At 33.2% G+C, this 20,627-nt stretch overlaps 9 protein-coding genes across 9 annotated transcripts; 5 read left to right on the plus strand and 4 right to left on the minus strand.

Moving 5' to 3' along the window:
* Positions 1-165: 165 nt before the first annotated feature.
* On the plus strand, positions 166-3,343 carry BX664DRAFT_338885 (microtubule associated protein-domain-containing protein). Its single transcript, XM_051546524.1, has 10 exons — positions 166-391; positions 451-534; positions 611-784; positions 910-1,047; positions 1,113-1,148; positions 1,228-1,650; positions 1,786-1,851; positions 1,918-2,005; positions 2,070-2,188; positions 2,258-3,343. The coding sequence occupies exons 1-10, from the start codon at positions 296-298 to the stop codon at positions 3,263-3,265; spliced, it is 2,232 nt and encodes a 743-aa protein (XP_051397358.1). The 5' UTR covers positions 166-295; the 3' UTR covers positions 3,266-3,343.
* A 460-nt stretch (positions 3,344-3,803) lies between these two features.
* Positions 3,804-6,374, plus strand: BX664DRAFT_338887 (Sec1-like protein). Its single transcript, XM_051546525.1, has 9 exons — positions 3,804-3,926; positions 4,057-4,252; positions 4,311-4,390; positions 4,472-4,690; positions 4,788-4,991; positions 5,061-5,381; positions 5,466-5,624; positions 5,717-5,952; positions 6,018-6,374. The coding sequence occupies exons 1-9, from the start codon at positions 3,837-3,839 to the stop codon at positions 6,175-6,177; spliced, it is 1,665 nt and encodes a 554-aa protein (XP_051397359.1). The 5' UTR covers positions 3,804-3,836; the 3' UTR covers positions 6,178-6,374.
* Positions 6,375-6,857: 483 nt separating this feature from the next.
* BX664DRAFT_338888 (pseudouridine synthase) lies at positions 6,858-8,224 on the minus strand. Its single transcript, XM_051546526.1, has one exon. It carries the CDS (start codon positions 8,163-8,165, stop codon positions 6,936-6,938), a length of 1,230 nt encoding a protein of 409 aa, XP_051397360.1. The 5' UTR covers positions 8,166-8,224; the 3' UTR covers positions 6,858-6,935.
* A 101-nt stretch (positions 8,225-8,325) lies between these two features.
* Positions 8,326-10,350, plus strand: BX664DRAFT_284373 (uncharacterized protein). The gene is made up of 8 exons (XM_051541635.1): positions 8,326-8,478; positions 8,543-8,720; positions 8,779-8,915; positions 8,994-9,515; positions 9,577-9,611; positions 9,679-9,731; positions 9,823-9,968; positions 10,127-10,350. The coding sequence occupies exons 1-8, from the start codon at positions 8,335-8,337 to the stop codon at positions 10,304-10,306; spliced, it is 1,395 nt and encodes a 464-aa protein (XP_051397361.1). The 5' UTR covers positions 8,326-8,334; the 3' UTR covers positions 10,307-10,350.
* A 157-nt stretch (positions 10,351-10,507) lies between these two features.
* Positions 10,508-11,610, plus strand: BX664DRAFT_361011 (uncharacterized protein). The gene is made up of 2 exons (XM_051548210.1): positions 10,508-11,058; positions 11,131-11,610. The coding sequence occupies exons 1-2, from the start codon at positions 10,609-10,611 to the stop codon at positions 11,209-11,211; spliced, it is 531 nt and encodes a 176-aa protein (XP_051397362.1). The 5' UTR covers positions 10,508-10,608; the 3' UTR covers positions 11,212-11,610.
* Positions 11,611-11,642: 32 nt separating this feature from the next.
* On the minus strand, positions 11,643-16,178 carry BX664DRAFT_387861 (Fusaric acid resistance protein-like-domain-containing protein). The gene is made up of 8 exons (XM_051549412.1): positions 15,527-16,178; positions 14,802-15,421; positions 14,552-14,729; positions 13,479-14,470; positions 13,118-13,407; positions 12,681-13,008; positions 11,965-12,587; positions 11,643-11,846 (listed from the first exon to the last, which is right to left on the minus strand). Exons 1-8 carry the CDS (start codon positions 16,018-16,020, stop codon positions 11,790-11,792), a joined length of 3,582 nt encoding a protein of 1,193 aa, XP_051397363.1. The 5' UTR covers positions 16,021-16,178; the 3' UTR covers positions 11,643-11,789.
* On the minus strand, positions 16,169-16,698 carry BX664DRAFT_338895 (uncharacterized protein; the record flags this gene model as incomplete). The annotated part of the gene is made up of 1 exon (XM_051546527.1): positions 16,169-16,698. A coding segment is annotated over one exon (440 nt), but the record flags the coding sequence as incomplete, so codon positions are not given.
* Positions 16,699-17,329: 631 nt separating this feature from the next.
* Positions 17,330-18,241, minus strand: BX664DRAFT_338897 (uncharacterized protein). Its single transcript, XM_051546528.1, has one exon. The coding sequence runs from the start codon at positions 18,171-18,173 to the stop codon at positions 17,481-17,483; it is 693 nt and encodes a 230-aa protein (XP_051397365.1). The 5' UTR covers positions 18,174-18,241; the 3' UTR covers positions 17,330-17,480.
* A 157-nt stretch (positions 18,242-18,398) lies between these two features.
* BX664DRAFT_361015 (uncharacterized protein) lies at positions 18,399-20,527 on the plus strand. Its single transcript, XM_051548211.1, has 2 exons — positions 18,399-20,237; positions 20,306-20,527. The coding sequence occupies exons 1-2, from the start codon at positions 18,470-18,472 to the stop codon at positions 20,410-20,412; spliced, it is 1,875 nt and encodes a 624-aa protein (XP_051397366.1). The 5' UTR covers positions 18,399-18,469; the 3' UTR covers positions 20,413-20,527.
* Positions 20,528-20,627: the final 100 nt, after the last annotated feature.

Raw genomic sequence — 20,627 nt, forward strand, 5'->3', positions numbered from 1 at the left:
TAAGGTAAACCTTTGAAGAAGAATAATTTCAAAAAAGGGAGGATAGATTAGAGTGAGGGAGAAAGGGAAAGGAGAAAAGGGAAAAACCCTTTTGACTTGTTTGGTTACCCCGGAGTCTTAATTAGTTTTTATTTTATTTTATTTTTTTTGTAGGTTAAAGGAATAAAGGACAATAAAAAAGTTCACTTTCCTTTCTTTTCTTTCTTCTTTCTTTTTTTCTTTTCCTCTTTTTCTATATATTCTTCAATTTCTTGTATATCATCTTATTATAATTATTATTTTATTCTTGAATGAAATGGAACGTTTACATTTAAAGGTATCAAGACTTGAAACTCTTTGGTCCTGTCTGGGAACTTGTATCGATTCACTTAGTATCAATGAAAAATTAGAAGTAAAATAATAAATAAAATAAATTACCCCATAACTCATTTTATTATTATTATCTTATAGCATGTCCTTTATGAATTGGATAAAGTTATTGAATATGAAGAATGGCGTAAACTAGTACTTAGTGCTGATATTGAAGATGTGATGGTAATAACAATTCATTCTTTTTATTTTATTTTATTTTATTTTTTTTTTTTTATTTATTTATTTATTCTTTAATAAGGCAAGTATTGAACATGGTTGTGATATTCTCGGTATAGCTATGGAAAGTTTACTTACAACTAATATGAATGATACAATGACCGATAACTGGGAATTCTTTGCAACAAATTGTGTAATGACACCAACATTAGATCGTAAGAAAACTCTTACAACGTTGAACAACAGACTGGCAAACGTATGTATGCATGACAGGACAAGAAATGAATTCTTATAGTTAACATCATCATCATTCTCTTCTCCCCCCCTTTTTTTTTCTATTACCCCCCCCCACTCCTCTCTCTTTCTCCTTATGGATCATAGGAAATACGACAAAGAAGATTACATGTGAAGGAATGGCTACAAGAGATCGATACTATTTGTCTTGAATTAGGTCAATCTCATTCTCTTGGTTCCTATCATGATTATTATGATGATTTAAGTTGGGGTACTGTACAAAAGGTAAAAAATAAAAAAGGAATTACTTTCATTATCTCAATTGGTTTACTTGATTTCTTTTGTTATAGGTTAGTTGTACTTTACGTGATCTTACTCAAAAACAGGTAATAAGAATAATACTGAAAAAAAAAAGAAATATAATAACATCATTAACCCTATGTTTATTATTATTATTATTGTTAGACATCAAACAAAGTTTTATTTGAACAATTGGTTCATTCTATTCATTACTTTTGGACTGTTCTCGATGAACCTATTCATGGTGATGATCCTATCGACATTTCCTTACACCAGCTATGTAGTACTATCAACAATCATCATTTCCATATGGATAACATTCCTCATTTACCACTTGACAAGCATAATATGAACAACAATGCATTTTTGTACTACCGTCATCCATTACCTTTTCCATTGTCCTTACAAGATGATCTCATGATGGTTCTACAATCTAAAGCACATGATTTGGAAGCATTGTACAACAATCGACTGGAAAGATTCAATCATTTTGTGGAAAGCATTCAAACTCTTTGGGAAGAACTCAATGTCCCAGAATCAAAAAAATGTACAATACATAGATCTCTACATGAAGAAAATATGATCAAGGTAATATATATATAAAATAAAATAAAAGAGGGACAAAAGGGGAAAAGGGAAATGGAAAAAAAAATACAAAGGGGATTTTTTTTTTCTTTTTACTAAACTAACGTTTGATATTTTCTTTATATTTTTCATCATTAGCTTCAAATCGATTTTGATCAAATGAAAACAATTGTGCGGACCATGACAGATGAATACCTTGATACGGTAATGATCAATCCGAAAACGAATAACTATTTTATTCACTTGATTTTTTTATTTTTATCAATACAGATCAGACAGGATTTAGTACACTTATGGGACGAATGTTTACTGACACAATATGAGCGTGATGAATTTATGTCCATACTCTATCATAAAGGTAATCATCTCATTCATATCTTTATCATTACAAACGCTAACTAGCTTTTCTTTTTTTTTCGTAGCAAATACAATGGATACTGTACGATCGATCATAGACGAGCATATGTCATACTTGAAAGCTATACAACCAGCGAGTCATATAGTATCAACTATTATGAAAGAAAGAAAAGATTTAATACAGGTAAGAACAATTATATATATAATCGTTGTTAAAAAAAATCAAAACTCATTTCACCAAATTCATTTATAGAAAATGATCGATTTTGAAACTTCGGCCTCTGATCCAAAACGACTATTTCAAGCATCCTTCCAATTGCTTGAAGAAGAACGATGGAGAAAAACCTGCTTCCCAACATTACTTCAACTGGATGACACCCTCACCAAGGCAGTTCAAGATTTTGAAAGGATCTCTGAAAAACATTTTATGGTGGGAAATCGACGGTTTCTTGACATATTGAAAGAGGAAATCATGGACAGAACGGCAAATCAAACCTTTTTTGGATTTTTGAATACGGAACCCAATCATGATCGATCTACACGTGTTAAACCACGCCACAATTCATCAATCTGTCATTCACTTTCCATCAATACCAATAACAACAAAAAATCTAAAACGACTATCTTCTCAGAATCTCCAACACAAGACATGCCTTCAAATGATATTCAACCTCGTCGAAATAGTAACTCTCACAAGCAGCGATCTTCACCAACAGGCAACAATAAACAACATATTACCAATTCTATAGTAACGACAGATCCTCCATTACCTTCTACAACATTATCTTCGTCTTCTTCGGCAATAACCCAACAATTGTCATCATCATCATCCAAATTCTTGAATCAAATATCATCATCTCATTCAACTAGAACAAAGCATCGTCAAGACATTAAAAAACGACGTAGTACTCAATCTATACCAACATCACAAGAACAGACAATGATCATACCCGAACAACACAAATCAAAATCTTACCCAGTTTCAGGTGGCATCAAAAAGAAACGAACCACCCTTTTTGACAATGATACCAGCATACCAAATCATGTAGAAAATAACCATATCAAAAATAACAATCAAACAACAATAACAAATGATGATACTATCACGACATCCACATCACAATTATCACCACCTATATCTCCGTTGACCCCTCGAACTAAGGCTTCTCAAATCCCTGTACGTGCACAACCTCCTTCCAATCGAGCTTCTGTTTCTCCATCTCCAGCTCGACAACAACGGATGCCTGTTCAGTGTGCTTAGTTTTTTTTCTTTGTATTGTAGTATAATGTTAATGCTCAAAAATACCCTCATCAATAAACATTTATTCATTTGACTTTATTCTTATTGTGACATTCACCATAATACTGACTCTATATTTATAAATTAGTGATCATTTTTTTTTTATTTGATTAAATTACAAGGTAAGATAGATCATTATCAAATTGATGAATATCGTGAAACAAAAGAAATAAAGACAATGATTGGTCTTGAATACATTTCTTGTTCTATGCTGGTCAAGAAGAAATTGATCTATTCTTCTGCTATTTTTTATTGTGATCAAAAAAAAAAGGTACTATTTTAAACCTTGATCTATTCTCATCCTAGGCAGGTTGGGATCCCATATTATGCGCTTGGTGCTAAAGGGTTGTTTGGCTTGTTTTTTTTTTTTTTTTTTTTTTTTTTTTTATATAGAGAAAAAGCCTAAAAATGATTGGCTCCATTTGTTCTCTGACTTTATCTGTGGTTGATAAAATAAATTTCGTCGGATGGCAGGAAAACGCATTTTTTCTCTGTTTCTTTGTCACTGATACCCTTCTACTGTTCTGTCATCATGGATATGATAAAAAGTGTACAATACTATGTGAATAAAATGATTGACGATGTGACTGGAATGAAAACTTTATTGTTGGATATCGAAACTGTAAGTAGGATAAAGAATTTTAAAGTAGGGGAAACACTCAGACTAATCAGTTTCTATTTCTCTTGTATATTCATTATCCCTCTGGTCTCTTTTATTCTACCCTTCTTATCACTTTTTTTTTTTTTTTTAGACACCTATAGTATCACTGGTCACTACTCAATCTGCTCTTCTCACCAAAGAATGTTATCTTATTGACCGAATAGACAATCGTCAACGAGACAAGATGAAACACCTCAAATGCATTTGTTTTATTCGACCTACCAGAGAAAGTATTCAGTATCTCATTGATGAATTGCGTGATCCTGCGTATGGTGACTATTATCTATGTAAGTATCATATTATAAAAAAGGACCATTAGATTTATCTTTATATATATGTATATAGTCTTTAGTAATACCTTACAAAAAGCTGATGTGGAACGATTGGCCGAAGTGGATGAACATGAAGTTGTTCGTGAAGTACAGGTAATAAACTTATATGGAGTGAATATCTTCTATATATATATATATATATTGACCAATATGGTGTTTTTTTTTATGATGCAGGAATATTTTGGTGATTATTTAGCCATCAACTCGGATTTGTTTTCTTTTGGTATGTCACCTTATCATCTATTTGGATCCAATATTTCGACTTGGGATGCTACAGCTTTTGAACGATGTGTACGTGGTGTTAGTTCAGTACTACTTGGATTAAAAAAGAAACCTGTGATTCGATATGAACGTGCAAGTTCCATGACACATCAACTTGCAAATGAAATACAGGTTCGTGAATAGAAATAATAATAACAAAAAAAAGGGAATATTATTATGTCAAGATATTTATTCTCTTTTTCTTTTCTTTTTTTGAATCAACTCATAGCGTCGTATTCAACAAGAAGGTCAATTGTTTGATTTCCGTCGCCCTGATACACCTCCTATATTGTTGATCCTTGATAGGCGCAATGATCCTGTCACTCCTCTTCTTACTCAGTGGACTTATCAAGCAATGGTACATGAATTAATTGGTATACATCATGGTCGAGTGGATATGTCAAATGTACCAGATATTAGGAATGAACTCAAGGTATGATACATATACTTTTATATCTTTTTATTTTCTCACCTCTCACTCTATCTATATATACACACACAGGAAATTGCTTTATCACCAGATCAAGATCCATTTTTCAAGAAATCAATGTATTGGAATTTGGGTGATCTAGGCGCAAACATCAAGAAATATGTGGATGAATATCAAAGTAAAACCAAATCCAACATGAATATCGAATCGATTGCTGATATGAAACGTTTTGTGGAGGAATATCCTGAATTCAGGAAACTTTCTGGCAATGTCTCCAAACATGTTGCCTTGGTCAGCGAATTGAGTCGACGGGTAGCTCAAGATCATTTACTGGAACTTAGTGAACTTGAACAAAACTTGGCATGTAATGAAAATCACAACACAGATCTCAAGGTAAGAATAAGACAAAAAAAAAAAAAAAAGACAAGCCATTCTCATTGACTTTTTTTTTTTTTTTTTTTTTTTACTTGTTGGTAGAGTATACGTCAAATGCTTGAAGATCATAATATTTCTGAAGTTGCCAAGATACGACTTGTTCTTCTTTATGCCTTACGATATGAACGAATGCCCAACAATGCCATCAAGTCTTTGGTTGACCTTTTAGATGCAGTAGGTGTCAGTGAAAAATATAGTGCAGTAAGTTGAATAGAAAAAAAAAGATCTAGATTATCGTTTTTAGTGACTTAAAATGCTTTTTTTTTTTTTTTTTAAAAAAAAAAAAAATCTAGTTAGTTCCTGCCATTCTTTTTTATGCTGGATATCAACAACGACAAGATGATCTATTTTCCAATCAAACATTTTTATCAAGGGGCAAAAGTGCACTGAAGGGACTTAAAGGAGTTGAAAATGTATATACACAACATACGCCTGTATTAGGGGAAACATTGGATCTACTCATCAAGGCTCGATTGAAGGATACAGATTATCCTTTTGCAGATGGTACCCATCAACAAGCAAGAGAAAGGTGATGTGATAGAAAATGATTTACCAAGAAATGATTTCATCTCATTTATCTTTATATATATATAGACCACAAGATATCATCGTGTTTATGGTTGGTGGTGCAACTTTCGAAGAAGCAAAATATGTGGCTCAATTGAATGCAACGACTCCTGGCGTTCGAATTGTCCTTGGTGGCACTTGTATCCACAATTCAAAAAGGTACTATCGTGCTCCAGTCACATTATGATCGTTACTTACTTTTTTCTTTTCTTCTTCTTTGATTTAGTTTTATGGAACAAGTAGATCAAATTGGAAAAAGTTACATGAATTAACATAGTCTCCTCCTAATAGATTATCTCGTTACCATTATTCTTATTCTTATTATTATTTTAGAGGGGATGATATCATCTTAATGGAAATAATAAAAAAAAAATGTACAATTCATTTCGATATGGAAAATGTTATCGTAATTGGAAGGATCATTAGGAGATAAACGATTTATCAATTAGGTGATGAGAGAGCAGTGAAAAGATCAAGAGTGAGTTGGAAAAGGGGAAGCGAGAGAGGTATATGATCCAATTTCAAGATTGGTTTAACGATGAACTATAAGGTAGATTACTTATGGGTAGCATAAGAATGATGATCGTCTTTTCGACTTCAATTAAATGTATCGATGAAAATAAGCAAACTGAGACATTATTTCATTCGCATCATGTCAATGCGTGCTCCTTCTTTTTAGCCCATTTCTTGTTTTGATACTGATTTTTTATTTTAGGATTTTTTTTTTATTGAGCATCAGTGAATGGTGATATAATCAATTTTTTTTTTCATATTGGTCATTTTAGGTGGAACATCTTTTTATAGATAATAACCTGTCCATCCATCATCTCCAAATACAATATTATGCAACAAAAAAAAACAATAAAATAAAAAAAAAATCAGATCTGTTTATTTCATATTAAATACAACTATATACAAAAAACTATACTATCCAATAAAAATATATCATTGATCATCGAGTATAGCGCGTTTCCTTTTCTTCGCTGAGAATTTTTCTTTTTTGCGTTCGTCAGTATCACAGCATGGACGGAGGGCCAGAGGTTTATAATGTTGCATTGAAGAAGACAAACCAGCACCCAAGACAACTTTGTGTTTTCCATCTTGAATAGGATCGCAAGCGGTCTGTTGAGAGAATAATTCACAGGTCAAGGCACGAACTTGTTGAGCATAAGCCATTTGATCCCAATGGGTAGCAACACGATACGATGCTGAGGGTGCGTAATGCCATACTATCGAGTCAAAGGCACAGTCGTACAGAATCAAAGGAAGATCACTTGCCATGGGGTATTCCGGTCGTCCAGGGTATCGTGAGATATCCATCAAATCCTTGATGATCGTGGGTGGTTCCAAATGCTGCCCAATCAGAAACAATACAGACATCATACACCGTACTTGATGCCACAAGAATGCCGTACCTTGTAATTCCAATTGAACCATATCTTTTTCTTTGACATCGTCTAATGATGTTGGAAGGAGGGTGCAGCGAAGAATACATCGATGATAATCCGTGATATTCTTTGATGGATCCAATTTACAAAAGTTGCGGAAATCATGAGTGCCGACAAAATCTTGAGCTGCTTGTTGCATCAAATGAAGATCCAGTTGTTCTTTTCGGAAGAGGTAGCGATACGTTCGAGATCGACAATCAAAGCGAGCGTTGAGTTGAGATGCCACAGGTGCCCAGGCCAGGATATGAATATCATCAGGTAATGCTCCATTCAACATGTCCACATAAGGTAACTCTTCTTCCACAGGTAAAAAATCATCATCCTCCTCCTCTTTTTTTTGTTGTGAGAGTTGCTTGGAACGAACATTCAATATGATCACTTGCCCTAGTCCACTGACGCCACGATCTGTTCGTCCACACCGTGTATAATCACAAGAGTCCCTATCAACAATGAGTCTACAATGTTCCAAAGCATAAAAAATAGGTCCTTCAACAGTAGGTATATTGACTTCATCCCCTTGAGCAGCAAATCCTGCGTATTTCCAACCAAGATAGGCCACTTTGAGGGCAATACGTCGTTGTCGATATTTGGTCATGTCAAATGGTCGTTGTTGTTTCTTGTGTTTCTTTGTTGATTTATTGTTGCTTAGTTTATTTTCACTTTGTTGTTCCAACTTTTCAATATGTGATAATAGTTGTTCTTTCGTCCAATCCTTGTACTTTTCCATCTTGTCAACTAGATAAAGAAGAAAAAAAAAGAACAGCGAAAAGAAAAAAGAAAAAAAAAAAAAGAAAAAGGGGACGAAGCCACCAAATACTCCGTTCGAGCATTCTTTTTTTTTTTTTTTAATTTTTCTTTTTCGTTCCTCTTTTTTTTTTTTTTTTTTTCCTGCAAATATGAATTCTAACTTTGATGAAGCTGGAAAACGATTTTGGCAATGGCTTATAGATAATAAAGCTATAGTATCTGATGCTATTGCTTTTAAGGATTACCGTGATGAAAATGCTGGTCGTGGTGTAGTGGCTACTCAATCTATCAAGGTAAGTAGGTTTATCTATTCAAATTGAAAAGAACTTATATTGGTATTATTTTCTTCACATTTAGGAAGGTGACATGTTATTCAATATCCCAAGATCTTTACTTTTCTCCACGAAAACGGCGCAATTGGCTAACAAGGAAAACATGGCAACTATTTTACAAGAATTAGAAGGTTGGACACCACTTATTTTATGTATGATGTATGAACTTGATCGGGAGGATTCCTTCTGGAAACCTTATTTTGGTAAAACAAGACTTTTTTTTTTGATATATTCATGTCAAAATTGATTTTTTTTTTTTAGATTTACTTCCTAGATCTTTTTCTACACCGATGTTTTGGACAGATCTCAAATCATTGGAGGGAACAGATGTGATCAACAAGATCGGCAAAGAACAAGCAGATCAATGTTATGATGAACAAATTGTTCCTATTATCAAAGTATGTGATAAAGAATGAATTTGATAGGTCCTTTTTTCTAATCTTTTTTTTTTTTTTTTTTTTTTTTTTTGATGATAGGCCCATCCAACTTTATTTGATCTCAATGTTCACACCAAGGATTTGTTTCATATTTGTGGCTCATTAATTATGGCGTACAGCTTCCACGACGAATATAAAGATGAAACAGACAACAATGGTAATGGTAACAACGACAAATCTAATGATAATGCCGAAGATGAAGAAGAAGAAGAAGAAGAAGAAGAAGAAGAAGAAGAAGAAGAAGAAGAAGAAGAAGAAGAAGAAGAAGAAGAAGGATTATTGGCAATGGTTCCTATGGCTGATATGTTGAATCATAAGACTGGTCATAACAATGCACGACTATTCCATGAAGCTCAGGGTTTAATGATGAAGGCTATCAAGGATATTAACCAAGGGGATCAAGTATACAATACATATGGTGATTTGTGCAATGCAGATTTGTTACGCAAGTATGGGTTTACCGATGACAACAATCCACATGATCTAGTTGAAATTGATGGTGAAGATGTGATGAAATTGTCTTGCTCAGAGGACACTGATGAATCGATGAAAGAAGAAAAGGTAAAACAACATTTTATATATGTATTATACTTATCACTCATTTGAATTCTAATCTTTATAGTTATCTTTTTTGATGGATGAAGGCGTACTGGATGAGTAAGTTTTGTGATGGTGATACAATATTTTGAAAAGATGTGTATTTATTTACCCTGAAAAAAAAAAGTTATTTTGTGATAGATGGCGATCATGAGATCCCCCCTGAAATGATTATTACTAGTAAGTTCATATCGAGATGGGATACTTTCGTCATCATACAAATATACTTATCAAAAAAAAATTTTTTTTTTGTTATCTTCTTTTACTATAGTCATTGTTTTTGGTAGTTCTCGTGAAGTCTTTGAAAAAATGGTGGCTAAGGAAAAGTTACCGAAACCAAAATTGACTGATCAAGTTAAACAAGTAGTCTCCACTATATTAAAACATCGTTTATCAAAATATCAAACTAGTTTGAAGGTAAAAAAAAAAAAAAAAAAGAGTTTGATGGGGTGTGTATATGATACATGATGTGTTTATATATAGGATTAAATATTTTTATTATTTTGGAAACTATTTTTGTACTTACATTTCATTTCTCTCTCTTTTTTTTTTTTTTTTTTTTTATAAAAAAACAGGAGGATTTAGAACAGATTCAAGGGACACAAGATGAAAATGAAAAGAATGCAATCCGTATTAGGATTGGAGAAAAGCAGATATTAGAACATACATTAGACTTATTAGTGAATAATAATACTTTAGAAAAACGACCAACCCCCCTTAGTGTAGATCATCCCAATAAAAAAACCAAAAAATAAATATTTATATCGTTTCATCAAACGCCCTTTTGCCACAATAAAAATCGTTAGTTTATCAAAAAGTTTCTTTTTTTTTCCTATTTACTTGATTTGGAATTTTTGCTTGAAACAGAAAAATTTACCCATATATGGTAACGAAATAAAGAAAAATATAAATAGCCCTTTTTCAAGAAAAAAAAGGAAATATTATTCCACTTTTATCCTTTTTTTTTCTATTATTCTTTTGAACCTTTGAAGGTTTATATTGTATTTTTTTTTATTTTTTAATTTATATATCAATTTTGTATTATATATATAACATCATGGTTGTTCCTCTTGCTTCCATTTCAACATCATCCACATCATCCACAGGCTCTCCTACACTTGACTTTTATCATAGTCCTGAACCAGCTTTATCATTTATGGTGAAAAAGATAGATGGATTATTGGATTGCTCAAGTAAACCATCACATCATCATCGGTTACCATCATTACAAAGCTTTGTTCGCCAAGTATATGTGAAATGTCGATTATCACCTTCCATTTTGGTCATTGCCTTGATTTACATTCATCGATTACAACAACAATTACCTTTGGATTCAAAAGGTGATTATGATACTCCTCATAAGGTCTTTTTGGCTGCTGTCTTGTTGGCTTGCAAATATAATGAAGATTCTAAAAGTCTTGCTCAAGCTATTTATCGTTGTGTCTCTGTTGTTTATACCAATCTCGACCTCAATGAAATGGAACGTAGCTTTTTGGGTGTTGTCAAGGTAAAGAAAAAAAAAAGATAAGTGACTTTTTTCTCTTTTCTATATTAATCATCCTTTTTTTTTTATTATTAGTTCGATCTTTTTGTTGATATGAAACAAGTAACTCGTTTTATTGAAGAACATCCTACACTTGAATTGAATTGGGAGGATTAATCTCATCTTTTTTTTTTTATCCTCTAAGAGTGGATTCTCTTTTTATCTTTGTTTTATCTATCTTTATGTTTATCTACCCTTTCCTTTCTTTCTATCTACTTTTTCTTTTTTTATTTAAGCATGATCATCATCCAAGTCACCGCCAACTCCATCTCTTTTTATTGTTCTATATTATTTTATGCTCTTTTTTTTTCCTTTCTTGTATGATACCCTTTTTATTATTTTTATTTCCAATCAAAACAATATGAGAAGCAGCTCAGTTTTTATCTATCTCTCCCCTCCAAAAAAAAAAAGATAACAAGAACTATGTACATAATCCAGAATTGCCCCTCATTTCTCTCTCTCTCTCTCTCTCTATTATATATATATATCTTCTATAATAAATAGTTTTCATTTTTATTCAAATAAAACAAAGTATTCATAATAAACTTGGTGTATTGATAACTTAAAAAATCAAGGTTCTAAGATTCTATTCTAAGGTACATCAGCTGATATTGGCCCCTGACTTTCCATTTTGTTCGAGAACTCCTTTTCTTGAATGGGAGAATTTCACCAAAAAAGATCAATCTGTCTTAATTTCAATTGTGCCAATGAGGAATCAATGATCCATAAAGTGCCTTCATATGAGATCCCAACTAGAAAAAAAAAAAAAGAAAAAAAGAAAAGATCATTTTAATAATACTAATAATAGTGATAATAATAGCAAGCACTGACCCTGATCTTCCTTTTTTTTTTTTTTTTTTTTTTTTTTACCTGATCCATATCGGTGAGCATAGTTTCCATTAAGACAATATACGCATAATAATCCATATAAGAAGAAATAGATGCATGATGCATTGTTGAGGATTGTAATCGTCCAATGAGTTGTTTGCGTGCCATATCTGCAGGAGGTAGGTAGGGAGGTAGAGGCGTCTTAAGCTGCAACGCCGACGCCAATACGTAAAAATACAACACCACATTGCCCTCCATCTCTGTCCCTTGCTTGTTCGTTTGTTGATTTGCCTTCATCACCATCCGCATCATCACCAAATTATCCAAAATCGATTGACATAATTCTAACATCACTTGATAAGTCTTGACTGGGAAACGTCCTTTCAACCTTGGTTCGTTGGGCGCATGACTTAGTAGCACTGATAAATCGTATAGCTGGTGTTGTAAATTCAATGTTATATCGTCATCATCCTCGTCCCCTGTTGTCATCAGCATCATCGTAGTTGTTGTTGTCATTGTTGGCATCATCATCGTTGTCATCATGTTGTTATTGGTATTGTTCAGTTGATAATATTGCCATGAGAATCTTAATAAAAGATCAGATAAGCCAAGTCGTACTTCTTTTCTTGCTTCGTAAGGCCACATATAGGTAGTCACCACCAATCCTAACAAAAGAGATGAAAGTAGAATCATGATTAGACTTTGGACATTGCATAATAATCACACACACCCGTATATATATATATATATAAGTTTACCTATGATGACACCTTGACAAACAGCCACACATCTTTGATAAGCCAAGTCAAATACGTTCACATCAGGATGATTGTACTTGTAAAGAATCACAAGAGTGTAAGCTAGTAAAACAAATTGCCCAAACTTGCCATATTTCGGTTGGTGAAGAATCATCCAAAAACAAGGAAGAGATACCATCCATGTCAAAAAGATAAGAACCACCACATGATAACCAGAGAATACTTGATAACAACATGCACCAATCACTACTCCTACCACTGTTGCACCCAAACGCAGTATTGCATTAAAATTGGTTCCTCCTACTGTTGGGGTCATCACTGCCAAAGCCTAAACATAGAAGGTCCGATCACATGTCCATACAAACATATAAATAAATTAAAAAAAAAAAACATGAGTTCCCATTTTTTGACTAAATCGTTTGTTTACTTTTCCTTACCGTAATCAGAGTCCATTCCATTCGATAGGTTTGAAAATAATCTTGAGTAGAAGGAAAAAAAGCCATACTTGCCACTACCAAAGTTGTCAATCCTGCCTTGATAGCATATCGCACTTGATATTTTCGAAACCACGATAAGAAGCTCCAAACTCCCAATCGAAAAGAATGACTCAAGTTACTTGGTGCTGGAGTATGTAGAGTGTCAACCGTGTGTTGATTGTTAGAAAGAAATGGACCAGTATTGTGACTAGATTGGAAAGCAGCAGTGAAGAGGCACTTGATACCAAACACTATAAAAAAAAATGGATTAGTTTCATGATTTGGTACACTCCTTTTTTTTTTTTTTTTTTTTTTGTCCTACTCAAAGATGTTATCGAGATCCGTTTTTCATATCGATCAAATACTTGTTCCATACATGTCACAGTGACCATCAATTCCTTGGCGAAGGCACTTAGACAGAATACAAAAAAGTAAACCAAAAATAAATCATCTTCAGGAAATTGAGTCAGTAATTCTGAATGCACAGTCGAAGGATGAGGTGTAGTTGGTGAGAAGTAACCAGTAGAAGATTCAGTTTTTGCTTTTGTTGTTGGTCCATTTTCCTTGTCCTTGTTTTTATTGCTAATATGCCGACGATATAAGCGTGTCAATGCTTTTTGTTGTGATTGTTCAAAGACTTCCAAAGCCAATCCAAGGTTTTCACGTAAAGTAGAAAAAGATGGTGGAGGAGATAAAGTCGTTGTATCTTTTGAGGGTGTAAAGTGATATTGAAGATGGATGATCGTTTGTTTACAGGTGAATGCTAATGATTTCATAGGCGGTCCGGTCGTTCGAAGAAAATTGATCAAATTGCCATCATTACCACTTGTTTGCGAATTGGTATAATTCTCTTCTTCATCAATTTGTTCCGCCAAAGATGTATCCTGTGTACTATGTTCTCTTTTCAATGTACGTTCAAATTTTCGTCTATGATCATCCGCTCTGATTTGATAGGTAACATTTTCATTGTCGTTCTCTTTTATTGTTGAAATAGTTGACGTATTATGAGTTCGATCGAATTGTAGCCCACAGCTTTTTCGTAATCCACCAATATGAAGAGCCAATCGTTGAATGCTTTTGACCATGCGGTCATATCCATCATCACAGTTATCAGACTTGTTCCACCGCCACCATTCAAGACGTGCTTCTCGTAGACTAGATTGAAGAGCAGTAAAACTTGTAGCATGCGTTTTGATCGCTTGTGCCAATGGTTCATTTGCCTTGAAATCTGGTAGATCAGCATCCAATAAGAAAGTTTTTGTCAATAATTTCAGTAAAATACGAAGACTTTGAAGACTATCATACATATTGGAACTAAAAAAGAAGGAAAAAAAAAAACATAATGGATATATTAGTATATTTAAATTCTCTTCCGATATATATATATTTCATCACTTGAACTTTTCGGTTGCAGTTTGAGGCCAAATAAAGAAACATACAGCAGATGAAATGGCAGTACCAATAGCAACAATGGCAAATGTATCTTGAATCTTTTGTCGACTGTATTCAGATTCGTCCAAAGTATGTTCGCGTACCAAAATAGGAAAAAGAATAATGAATGCCAAAGAAGATGCTAAATTAAAAAGAGAATGAGTCTTTTTTCTTTCTTTCTTTTTTTTTTTTTTTTTTCTTTCTTCTAAATTACCAGTTCCCACGCTTGGTCGATCAGAGTATCGTGCCTTCAGAAAAGTCAGTAAAAGAGTACTTGTCAAGAGCCAACCAATAAGAGTGATCGCATAAGAAACAGAAGTTTGATGTAAATAGTCCAAAAAATAATCAGTTGTCCAGAGACTTGCAAGACAAACAGCGAGAGCACCTAATGTCATGATCCATCCAATTCCTGCTGCTTCAACCATACCACCTACTGTTTTCGCTGGATTGAAAAACACGGTGACCGTTGCTGCCATAGAACTTGCTACCCTATTTCGAACCATACCATCTTCCCCATATCCACCATTGACCCATTCATGTAAGAGAGGTACAAACGTGAATAAAGATCCCAAAATATAAGCTAGACTACATTTCAACACGCGTTTTTGTCCTGTCGTCAGTGTTGATAATTTGATCCAAGAGAAGAAAGTAGAAGATTTCATTGTCTTTTTCTTGCTGTTTAGTTTGTTATCACCATCATTGTCCTCATCACTATCTGAGAAGTTATCCTGTTGATCAATAGATCCTGCAGCTGTAATGATGGAATTGTTATTTTGGTGATATTGTCGTTGATCAAAAGTAAAAGGTAATAAATGAGTCGTTTCCAAGTTTTCCCTAAAAAAAAAAAAAAAAAAAAAAGAAAAAAAAAGAAAAAAAAAACGTTAAGTAAATATCAAATTGGTCAAAATCTAAATCAATAATAATAATACAAGTACTTACCTAGGAGATAGGTTAGATGGAAAAGATGGAAAAAGTGGTACAGTTGTTAAAGATATGGTACGTTTTTGTCGAGTTCCGTCGTCCATAATAACATCAACATGATTACGATCAAAGAATGAAGAGGCATAAGAAGGTGAAATAAAAGATGAAGTACCAAGAGAACCATATTGAGAATAATAAAAAGGTGATAAAAAAGTTGATTGTTGTTGATCCATCAAATTTTGTCCTGTAGTTGTACTTGTAGTAGATGTAGAAGGTAATAGCCAGTTTTGAAAGAAGAGAGTAGAATAGAAAGACGAGGAATGATGACTAGTTTGCTCCGAAGTATTGTTAGTGTAGGCATTCATTGGAATAGACCTTGGATTTGTTGTTGTATTGGATGTCATAATAGGACTTGTATCAATTTGATCTGGGTCTATGTCATCATAAGTTGGTGTTGTCAAAGGATGAATAGTATTTGATGGTGGTGAAGTACTATTCTTTATGTAATGCATAGTGTAGTGGTATATGTAATATACAAATAGTATAAATAACAAAAATAAAAGGAATAAGATGAATAATCATTTTCTTTTTTTATTATTATTATTATTAATATTATTCAATTAGATAGAAGTAAGGGGCTGAAAAAGTAAAATGTGTCAAGAAAAAAAAAAAAAAAAAGAAAGAAGAGGGAAAAATGAAAATTGACGTACGCGGAGATGAAATACCATATTCAGGATTAAAAAAAGTGTTTCAAATTTCTCTTAATGCTAATGTAAAGCATACAGTAGCCATGATATCACCAATCAAACGAACTTTATGAATTTTGATCCATCGTTTAATAGCTGGTTCAATGGATGATTGATTTTTGTTTTCAATAATTGTTTGGCAAGGATACATTATCAAAGGAACAAAAGCAAAATGTAATCCAGCAAAAAAGGCACCCCAACCAAAATATCGATTTCCACCACGAAAAAAGTAAAGATATGAACTAATCATACTCGAAGTACTACCAGCTGCAATAATAGGACCCAACATACCATAGAAATAGGAACTAAATGCTTGTGACATCACATTAGTAGAAGGTAATTTTAACAGGGATGGTACAGATACAAGTGCTTCTATTCCAATGGTTGTTAAAGCTGTCGATGTTATCAATGGAACTAAAGAAAGTGTATGATAATGATTCATTTTAATAATAATGATAATAATAAAAAAGAAAAAAAAAGAGAGACCCCTGATTTAAATAGTCTCTTATTTGAAACAACGCTTGTTTCTGGGGTCCATGCAATTTTCCCATTATTTTATCGCCTGATCAACTCACAGACTAAACTAAGCTTTGCATCCTCATCATAAAAATAGTAGTAGTATTTCCATTTTAGGATCGGATCATTTTTGACACAAATACTTGTAATAGTTTTTTTTTTTTTTTCGGGTAAATATACCTATATGATTTGATTCATAAAATGATATATACAATTGAATGTCGGATGAATTAAACCGAACCGCGCGGATTTGCTTTCCAGCATCATCATCATCCATACTTTAGTCCTAAATTGGCTCTATGATAATGATATTGGCTATAAGTTAAAATTTTTATGTAAAAATTCAATGATAGTGAGATTATATATGATGACAATGATATAAAAGATGACTTTGATGATATTTATGTGATGACTGATAGTTATTATGATACATGGATGTTGGAAGATATGTAATGAATGAATAATCAGATGTTGATGATCGATGACATTAAAGCTAGGAAATGAGAAATCTATAAAGGATGTTTCAAAAAAAAAAAAAAATATAACGAGACCAGAAAACTTTGATAGTAGTCATCACAGATAACTTAATATGGATAATTTAATAATAAAAAGTAAATAAAACAAAGACTATACTATATAATATATACTATATATGTAAAATAGGAATAATCGATTTATAGGTAAATCTAAACTAGGAAAGAGAAAAGTATCTAAGCAATAACCACAGAGAGCATCACAGCAATAAATACCATAAGACCACCAGTTCTCAAAGAAGTAGCAATACTAGTAGTAGGTTGACTACCGGCTGAACCAGATTTTGAAGGAGAAGAACCATCAGCATTGACACAAGCACTAGTGTTGAAATTAGAAGGTTGATTTTTCAAAGTCACATCGGTACACTTGATGAATGAAAAGAGACATGAGGAAAATAAAAGTAAGTAAACGTATAGTAAGTTCAAAATGAATTTTTTTTTTTTTTTTTTTACCTGATACAAGCTACCATCACCAGCCATATAGATAATTTGTAAAGTAGCATTGGTACCATCAGTAGCGGCTTGAACAGATGAAAGATCCACTTGAAGACAACTTTGAGCAGGATAAGAGACTTGACCTTGAGCGACCATGCTATTATTACCAGTAAAAGAAGAAGCAGTAGGATTGTTACCAATAGCCATAAATACTTGATAAGTATATTTGGGATGTTCCGAATTAATTTCTAAGAAACCATTTTTTATAGGGAATTCAGTACGTTGGGAACTAACTTGGTTAAAACCACCACAAGGACCAGTAGGTTCATTTGATTCACTGAATCCACGAGAAGGAGGATAAGTCAATTGGTAATGACCATAAACAGTTTGACAAACCAAAACAAGAAGAACAGTGAATAATAATAAACGCGACATATCTTATTTAATAATATATAGAAAAAAGAAAAAGAAAAAAAAAAAAGAAAAAAAAATGAAATTAAATAATAAAAAAAAAAAGAAGGGAAATGCGAACTTTTCGCGCTAACAATTGTTTTTATTGGCTCTTTTATTGACAAACCGAATTTGTCTTACCCTTTTTTTTTTTTTTTTTTTTTTTTTTTTTTAAAAAAAAAGCTCCGTTTCAGATTTTCTTTGCGGTGTCTTTCTCTTTTCAACTTTTTTTTTTTTTCTCTTTCTCCATTCTATTCCCACCTCCAACTCTTTTTTACAATATGGACATGTCAGAAATGAGTATGGAGGATACTCCTCTCAATGGTAACGAAATGTATTCTCAAACATTGGTTGGAATTATATGTGCCTTTATATTTCTATTGATCATTCGCCACCATATTCTATTACGACCCTATATCCCACTGTCAACTTATAAAACAAGGTCAAACAATACAGTATTATCAAGGTTATTATCTATACAAATGCCAATTGGAATTCAAACACTTTTAAAACAATATCAAGCAATCGATCGTTTAGTAGTGAACAAGTTTACCTGGTCCTTACCTTTTTTACCTCCCATTGGTGTTATACTTATATGTTTGGTACTGATCACTACGATCCTTCCCCTTTTATTGTTGAATACTGATCTTTCCTTAAACTCCAATCGTGCAGGATTCCTTACTATTGGTTTGGTTCCATTTTTATTGGCTTCTACAGGGAAATACTCGGCCCTTGCTTTATTAACTGGTATGTCATCTGCTCGTTTGAATGTTTTCCATCGCATATTGGGTTGGGCTATTGTGATCTTGGCTACTGTTCATATGTCTTGTATGTTATCCGCATGGGCTCCTTTCCCATCCTTTATGGCTTCTCAATTGACAATTCCAAAGGTACGATATGGTTTGGCTGGATATGGTTGTCTTTGTGTGGTTGTCCTTGGTAGTCTTTATCCTATACGTGTATACAAATACGAATTCTTCTTATGTACTCATATCCTTGCCTTTGGTTTTATTGGTGCTATTTCCAAACATACTCCTTATGCTATGCGTTACTTTATCTCTGGTATTATCTGTTATTTATTGAATCTTTTAGCGGCCTGGTGTGTTCAAGCTCGTCTAGCTCGTGTCCGTACCCATGTCCTTGATCATGATTGTACAAGATTATCTTTACGTCTTTCTAGTCCTATGGCTCATGCTCCTGGTCAATTCATTTACGTATGTATTCCTCGTCTCTCTGCTTTCCAATGGCATCCTTTTACGATCACCAATATTCAACCTCAAGGTGAAGGTTTTTGTGATACAATGGTGGAAGTACATGCAACTGTTCGTGGTGATTATACTCGTCAACTTTACAAGATGGCTGGACATTCTGGTGATGATGATGATGATGATTGGATTGCTTTTTTGAGTGGCCCATGTGGTCGTGCTTTATCTTCCACTTGCCCCAAGACTATGCTTACTGAACAAACTGTTATTGTCCTGGCTAATGCTGGTGCTGGTGTTACTTATGGTATTCGATTGATCCGTGAATTGGCTTCAACTCTATTAGAAGTGGATAGTTTCAACATATCATCTACAAACGAGGGTTATGATCAACATCATCCTATTCAACAAAGTCATTCTAATTTGAAAACTCGTGATATCTATTTTATATGGTCCGTACGACATGCTGGTGCTTTCAAATGGTTTGGTCCTGAATTACAATCTTACAAGGATCAATTTGACAAGGCTCATACATCCAATTCCCGATTCCCTCGCTTGCATCTTATATTACATCATACTGGTACTGATGAAATAGAGCATGACTTTTTGGATACAACCGACGTTAAGAATATGGAGAAGGAAAACAATGAAATCATTAGGACGACAGAACCCGACGTGATGGATGAAACTTGTGATGAACTGGTTTACGAAAACAAAGTATCGACATATACAACTGAATATAGTGAAACAAAAGCACGTTTGATCAAGACTGCCCTATTTCGACGACGAGTGGATCCAAAAGAATGTCTGGCATTATCTTCTGACTCTGATACGATGGGACTCTTTGGTAAGTTGAGAAAAAAAATATGTATATTTAATAATATATTAAACATTTTTCTCTATTCTTTTTGTTAGTGTGTGGATCTACTAGTTTTAATCGATCATTCAAGAATGTTGTCGCTAGCACTGATGTTTCAAGATCATGTTTATTGGATTTCCATTGTGAAGAATTTGAATATTAGATCATTCCCCTGCATCACATGACACAATAGTAGATTTATCAATGTATTATATTACTGAAATAAAGCGTTTTGATTCGCCTATTCACAGCCATAAAGTCTCATTTTCATATTAAAATATCAGCAAATCAGATGATTGACTACAGCAAAATGATCTCTTTCTATTTTAGTATACTATTTGGATTTTTTTTTTTTAATATTTTGTTTCGGGTACAATA

This window comes from Halteromyces radiatus, assembly GCF_025201355.1.
Source record: "Halteromyces radiatus strain CBS 162.75 chromosome Unknown BX664scaffold_7, whole genome shotgun sequence".
Taxonomy (NCBI): domain Eukaryota; kingdom Fungi; phylum Mucoromycota; class Mucoromycetes; order Mucorales; family Cunninghamellaceae; genus Halteromyces; species Halteromyces radiatus.

Coding starts and splice junctions, on each gene's coding strand:
- BX664DRAFT_338885 (XM_051546524.1), top strand. CDS start 296: ATGGAACGTTTACATTTAAAGGTATCAAGACTTGAAACTCTTTGGTCC. Junction 535..610: donor CTGATATTGAAGATGTGATG/GTAATAACAATT, acceptor TTCTTTAATAAG/GCAAGTATTGAACATGGTTG. Junction 1,651..1,785: donor ATGAAGAAAATATGATCAAG/GTAATATATATA, acceptor TTTCATCATTAG/CTTCAAATCGATTTTGATCA.
- BX664DRAFT_338887 (XM_051546525.1), top strand. CDS start 3,837: ATGGATATGATAAAAAGTGTACAATACTATGTGAATAAAATGATTGAC. Junction 4,253..4,310: donor GTATGGTGACTATTATCTAT/GTAAGTATCATA, acceptor ATATGTATATAG/TCTTTAGTAATACCTTACAA. Junction 5,625..5,716: donor TCAGTGAAAAATATAGTGCA/GTAAGTTGAATA, acceptor AAAAAAATCTAG/TTAGTTCCTGCCATTCTTTT.
- BX664DRAFT_338888 (XM_051546526.1), bottom strand. CDS start 8,165: ATGGAAAAGTACAAGGATTGGACGAAAGAACAACTATTATCACATATT.
- BX664DRAFT_284373 (XM_051541635.1), top strand. CDS start 8,335: ATGAATTCTAACTTTGATGAAGCTGGAAAACGATTTTGGCAATGGCTT. Junction 9,516..9,576: donor AATCGATGAAAGAAGAAAAG/GTAAAACAACAT, acceptor TAATCTTTATAG/TTATCTTTTTTGATGGATGA. Junction 9,612..9,678: donor GATGAAGGCGTACTGGATGA/GTAAGTTTTGTG, acceptor GAAAAAAAAAAG/TTATTTTGTGATAGATGGCG.
- BX664DRAFT_361011 (XM_051548210.1), top strand. CDS start 10,609: ATGGTTGTTCCTCTTGCTTCCATTTCAACATCATCCACATCATCCACA. Junction 11,059..11,130: donor GCTTTTTGGGTGTTGTCAAG/GTAAAGAAAAAA, acceptor TTTTATTATTAG/TTCGATCTTTTTGTTGATAT.
- BX664DRAFT_387861 (XM_051549412.1), bottom strand. CDS start 16,020: ATGCATTACATAAAGAATAGTACTTCACCACCATCAAATACTATTCAT. Junction 14,471..14,551: donor ACTGCAACCGAAAAGTTCAA/GTGATGAAATAT, acceptor CTTCTTTTTTAG/TTCCAATATGTATGATAGTC. Junction 13,408..13,478: donor GATCTCGATAACATCTTTGA/GTAGGACAAAAA, acceptor TTTTTTTTATAG/TGTTTGGTATCAAGTGCCTC.
- BX664DRAFT_338897 (XM_051546528.1), bottom strand. CDS start 18,173: ATGTCGCGTTTATTATTATTCACTGTTCTTCTTGTTTTGGTTTGTCAA.
- BX664DRAFT_361015 (XM_051548211.1), top strand. CDS start 18,470: ATGGACATGTCAGAAATGAGTATGGAGGATACTCCTCTCAATGGTAAC. Junction 20,238..20,305: donor TGATACGATGGGACTCTTTG/GTAAGTTGAGAA, acceptor TCTTTTTGTTAG/TGTGTGGATCTACTAGTTTT.